The sequence below is a fragment of the Haliotis asinina genome, chromosome 7, assembly GCF_037392515.1.
Source record: "Haliotis asinina isolate JCU_RB_2024 chromosome 7, JCU_Hal_asi_v2, whole genome shotgun sequence".
NCBI classification, from domain to species: domain Eukaryota; kingdom Metazoa; phylum Mollusca; class Gastropoda; order Lepetellida; family Haliotidae; genus Haliotis; species Haliotis asinina.
The window spans coordinates 26,733,067-26,739,066 of NC_090286.1; the positions used below are offsets into that span (position 1 = coordinate 26,733,067).

A 6,000-nucleotide genomic window follows, 5' to 3' on the forward strand; every position below is an offset into this window, starting at 1 on the left:
CAGCATCACAATTACAACAATTTATCAAAAATACATTCAGAGCACGATTAGCTTCAGACAATAACATCTTTAAAAAGTAAATAATGTCGTTAAAAAAAGAGCTGCGGTTGAAATCGTTGGTGTTAAATTGCGTAAGATATCTAATATTTGCATTGTAAATATTACCAGAATGTGAAGCTTCTTCAAACTGACCATATGCATGTCGACCCCGTTCAGACAATCATTGATTCAATGATTGAGAAAGAAATTACGAAACTGAGTCTCAGGCGATCATGCAATCTTTGACAGCATCCTGGCCCAGCTAACCATTAAGAACAAAATTACAATATAATATTTCTGCAAGAGATATAATCATGTACTTCCATTTTGTTTGTACCTGCAACCTTGAAGACAGCGTCTCTTGTTTCGTGTAGGTGTTATCCCAGACGGTCCGGGTTAGAACTGATCTTCAGCAACCCATACTTGTCATAAGAGGATACTAACGGGATCGGGTGGTCAGGCTCGCTGATTTGGTTGACACATGTCATCAATTCCCAATTGCGCAAATCGATACTCATGTTGTTGATCACTGGATTATCTGGCCCAGATTCGATTATATAGAGACCGCCATGAATTGTGCACATAATAATGAATAGTAAACTGTAAAAACCCATTAAAGAGAACGGTCTGGAATGTTGCAACGTACGTCATATTTGGGATTTCACTTTCTTAGTAAAGCAAAGTACAAATTCTAGTACTTTTTTGGTTGAGTCACACCCGGGATTCGAACCCGCACCCTCAGAGTCAGGCACCTAATCGCCAGCACACAAAGTCAGCCGCCTAGCCCACTCAGCCACCTTGCGATACTGTTGCGATACTTGTTTCCATGAGTATAGTTTACTGGTTCTATTACGAGCAACTTACAATCCTTTCACTTTAGTCACAACCCGTGAAGGTCCCGGAGTAGAACAGGCATTCAGCAACCCATGCTTGTCATAAAAAGGCGACAATGCTTGTTGTAAGAGGCGATTAACAGGATCCAGTGGTCAGGTTCGCTGACTTGGTTGACACATGTCATCAATTCCCAATTGCGCAGATCGATGCTCATATTGTTGATCACTGGATTATCTGGCCCAGATTCGATTATATAGAGACCGCCATATAGCTGGAATATTGCTGAGTGCGGCGTAAAACTGAACGTACTCACTCACTTTGATCACCATTTGTTTTATCAAAGCTATGATCCAACTTATTCTTTGCATTTGAGTTAAGTCCCTCTTTTGTCTCTCAAAGCATAGGTATGCAATTACATGTTTGCACATTTTTTTTCTTTACTGTATTTTATTACAAGATATTTATATAGCACACATATCGATGCACATAGTGCTTGCTCAAGGCGCTGGTATATGGTTCCCTCGATCATTGGATGTCAGCCTCAACGTCACATCCTGTTATCAATCTCAACTCCCTAGGGAGTATACAACTCTTGCTGCCACTAGGCGCACCGAGTTTTGTTGTGCCATTCTCATCCTAACGAGGTACCCAAGTCACAGTTGAGTAGGCTGGGACACATCGTCACGGTACTTTGTTTACTGCACGCGCAACAAGGTGTATGTACGTATTCGTATTTTAACCATAGTTGTTAGGAAATATGTAACACATCGAGTTTCCGTATTGTTTTTTATTTGTAAAATATACGATTAATGTGTTTTAGTAACAAGCATTGACAATGAATACAACCAATATGGTTAAGTCACATAAGATGAAAATTATGAGAAATGTTATGATAATCATTATACTGAATATTAATAATTTACAGCAAATAGATTAGTGTTTGCATTCACAACGAAAGTATTCACACATTTTTGCTTTCAACATTTACACACTTGTTTCATCTTCCCTATCATTCATTTATGGAGGTGTTGGTGTTACAGCGTCCGTGTTGTCGAACCCCAACTTGCAGCAGGCCAGGATAGGCTCCACACATACTTGACGTCCGTCAAGGCCACTGGTCAAGGATGTGCAGAGCTGAAAATCGATAACGTTTGTGGGTGAATGTGAATGCCATCGGTTGACAGATGAATTGAATGTTTAAGGAGCAACGTATTTCACAATGAACTTACAGAACTGAATCAAAAGGAACTTTGAGTTGCCTTCGTCCCTGAAGCGTCGTCATACATGTTATAGTTTTTATTTTCAGGACCTAAGCACATGTCATTTGTATTAGTTTGTGTTTCTTCAATTAGAATGAATAACCCATCGTTATTCTGTCTCACAGACTGGAATCTTATTTTAGTTTTATACTAATTTCCGCTGGCATAACATAACATATATACGTACATAACAGACATAACTGAAGTCTCTCGGGACTATGACTTACAGCCAGCTCATGTCCTCAGTATCTCTCCGTAATGCCTGTCACAAATGTGTCGAGTACTTACAGCAAATCCGAGTCCTCCGTATCTCTCGAGCTCTCTGAATGGTAGGTTGGCAGTTCCCAAGTCAACGTTGGTCTCCTGGTTGGTAATGAGAGTGACAGAGGTGACAACTCCGGGGGTGGTGGTCGTTCCAGTGCCCCATGAACCTTGTCCCCACTGTTGTCCCAATGGGTGACCCCACTGTTGACCAAAACCTCGACCCCATCCTTGACCAAGACCTTGACCCCATCGTTGGCCCCAAACGTTGCTGATGAAGAGACATTGTGTGATATAGAGACATATTTGGCAACAAATATCCGGTAAACGTATCATTCATGTTTGTAAAATGTGACCCCATCGTTGACTCACACATTCCTGAAACATACTCTGATTTATTGTATTGTATCATTTTATGAAAAAGTGGATAATTCATCACTTCGTTAGGATAACGTTAGAAATCATTAACATTTTCAAAACTAAGTGAGTGAGGGAGTTTAGATTTACGTCACACGCGACAATATTCCAGCAATATGGCGGTCTCAGATAATGTCTGGATAGGGATCATGTGAAACCTGTAATGTGAAAATTCATAAAAGATCTTCGTTAAGCCTGATATTTTAGCGATCTTTGCCAGTCGCTTATTTCCGTTCTTTCACAAAAGTTGACATATTCAACGTATGTTGTGTTGACTTTCCCCCTATTCCAACCCTATCCAAGCGACCCATATCATAGACGACCCATCCCTACCTTCCAATGACAGGTCCGAGTCCATCAGAGGTACATCCAGCCTCCACACGGGATCTCTCAGTGATGACGAGGTTGTAGGTTCCTGATGCGGTTGTAGTCCTTAGAACGGCAGTTCCAGCCAATCCACTTCGTGATCGACCCAACTGGAATAAAACTCAATCTTAGTTCGTGTCAAAACTACTCAAATAGTATGTCAGACAAGCCACTGATCGACTAAACTGCAATGAAAAGTATATTAAATCTGTTTCCTTCTCTCCTTCAAAAAAGTGTGTCAATAACATACGATTGGATTTACCAAAACGTTTTCGATCTTTTAGTAGAGTGATACTTCCCAGCTTTATGTGATAAATGGTGAGTGAGTATGAACGCTTTTAGCAATATTCCTGCAATAGCACGGAAGGGGACACCTTTTTCAGATAGACCCTTCACCCTCAGACACAATCTCCAGCTCACCCCCAAGCTCTTGTGTCATGCCAATCTCAACCTTGGTTTCAGTGAACGTCGATAGAGAAAAGTAAAGGCAACTTACACCCCATCCTCCCCAAGATGGCTGCATCCTCCTTAGAGTCACAGAGAATGCAAAACCTGTTCCTGTTCCAGTACATGTAATGGTGGTATCTAGAGGGAAAATTGAAACAGTTTAACTCTAAATGTATACTGAAAACATACACGTAGCAGTTTAGTAAGCAAATGTTAAGGAAACATTTAGTTTTGTGGAAAATGGAGTTTCTGAGCCAACACAACCCAGCCTGATTCTGCTGAAACAATAGTAGTCTCCGAGTATCATTCTTTTACACATGACAAATATTCAAGATATCCGACATGTCCTGTTACAATGTATCGAGGAATGCACCTCTACCTTTACTAACATAAACAGTGACTGTAACGAAAGCAACACTCTCTATAAATACTTACTCAGGAAAGGGTTGACAATATTCTGGCCCCATCCTACTCCTACTTGACCCCAGCCCGCTCCACGAATCCCGGGTCCATGGTTACCAAATCCACCAACTCCAAATCCAGCTTGACCCCAAGATCCCCCTGTCTGACCAAATCCTGCACTAGCCTGACTAACACCTGCATTGCTTGGCTCAAAACCTTGACCCAAAGTCAGGTGAGCTATGACAGACAGAAGAGCTACCACGAGGAACGCCATGACAAAATTGTACTTGGGAAGAAACTGAGTTAATGCTGGTATCTATCTGACTGGGATTATATACCACCACAGGTGTAACAAACCGGTAATTAATTGCGCCACAGAAATTAAAGAACAACCTATTCGGGATGCCGATCCCTTGGCAGAGAAATTCTCACGACGTGTATTTGGTTATGCAATGTTGTAGTTCCCACGTTCATTCCTGGGCAATCCTTCTTTAGACACTTCTAATTACTCACATGCTACTTGAGCAGGCTTTGGCTTCAACTACTTCTAGTGTATGTTGCTCTCACTGGCCGATTTAACTATTTGTCTATTTGATTTTTATATCAGTAACCATTTCGCCTGAATCCCTATGTCACGAGGAAAACTGTAGAATGGGAATGTGAAGGAGATATTGATGTATATGACGTCACACCTGGTGTCAGATGTTGCGGGCACTGTGGGGGAAAGGGATCACAGTTTATTGATTAAGGTTCTAACGCTTCAGACTAAATGGCTTAGTGGCCGATCACATGAAGCGAAATGTCCAACAGTAAATGCTAATTTATTCATCTTAGCTTAAGTCTCTGTAGAAAGTGATTCCCAGAACCTCATTTAGGTCCTACACGACGATTTTAAAAAAGACATTTTATAACAGTTTAGTCCGAAGATAGTTCACACAAATTGAACATTCTGATGACATATATCGTACCAGAGAATGTTTAGTTCTGTTGTATCCATAGTGAGATGGACGCTTTGCATAGTTAGCGCTTGAGGCATACAGGTAGCCTAGTGGTTAAAGCATACACTCGACAGGCTGAGGACCCGTGTTTAATGTATGAAGCCCATTTTCGCATGTTCCCCTGCCGTTGTATTGCTGGAATATTGCTAAAAGCGGCTACACTCACTCACTTTTAAGCTTATGAAACTGAGAAGTACCGACCAATTAAACACAAGTTCAATCAGATGTACAAACATGTTTAGATTTCAAGGGGGATTAAAGATAGTGATCATTTGGCATTGCGTCCAGCTAGTTTGATAAACACAACATGTACACTTATTTATAATGAGTCAGCATGTTTTGATGACAATCAAGAAATGTTGATTAAACATCAGTTCCTTTCAAATGCCCACACATTTTCACATATAGTTTTAGATTGAAAACTTATTTGGAACAAATGCCTAATGTATTTGTCAGTGATATCATTTTTTTAGCAAATTGATTTTTACAGCATTCCGGAGCCTGTTCAAAATGTAAATTGGAATTAGAGTTGCAGTATATTTTTCTAGTTACTTTCAAGGTTATACCCTCAAGCGGTATGTATATTATCATGCAGCCAAGGTAAGGTATGTGTGGTGATGTGTCAGCGTATTGTGACCTCATACATCCATATCTCTGTATGGTTCAAACATGTTTAAATTCAGAAGGGAAATCCGAATGGTAAACACTGAAAAACTGTTTATATACCACAAAACAGATGTCAACAGAGAATAAATATCACAATATTCGCTTTAAGTATAAGTGAACAGAAATATTTAGAATAAATCTGCAAGAATAAATTTGAACAAGTGGTGTCCGAAATAAATGATCACAACACTTTTCTCCAAAACAAAATATCAATTTCTGGACAATTAAATCTTGAACTGATGAAGTACTTTCCTTGTTAATTTAGTAACTAAAGCCACAGTTGTTGATGTTTTCAGCTTAACATCATTGAT

At 40.0% G+C, this 6,000-nt stretch overlaps 1 protein-coding gene across 1 annotated transcript; it reads right to left on the bottom strand.

Annotated features, from left to right (window-relative positions):
* Positions 1–1,890: 1,890 nt before the first annotated feature.
* LOC137291561 (putative per-hexamer repeat protein 5) lies at positions 1,891–4,299 on the bottom strand. The gene is made up of 5 exons (XM_067822940.1): positions 4,059–4,299; positions 3,673–3,761; positions 3,144–3,286; positions 2,421–2,664; positions 1,891–2,007 (listed from the first exon to the last, which is right to left on the bottom strand). Exons 1-5 carry the CDS (start codon positions 4,297–4,299, stop codon positions 1,891–1,893), a joined length of 834 nt encoding a protein of 277 aa, XP_067679041.1.
* Positions 4,300–6,000: the final 1,701 nt, after the last annotated feature.

Coding starts and splice junctions, on each gene's coding strand:
- LOC137291561 (XM_067822940.1), bottom strand. CDS start 4,299: ATGGCGTTCCTCGTGGTAGCTCTTCTGTCTGTCATAGCTCACCTGACT. Junction 3,762..4,058: donor TATTGTCAACCCTTTCCTGA/GTAAGTATTTAT, acceptor TTTTCCCTCTAG/ATACCACCATTACATGTACT. Junction 2,665..3,143: donor CTCGGACCTGTCATTGGAAG/GTAGGGATGGGT, acceptor TCTCTTCATCAG/CAACGTTTGGGGCCAACGAT.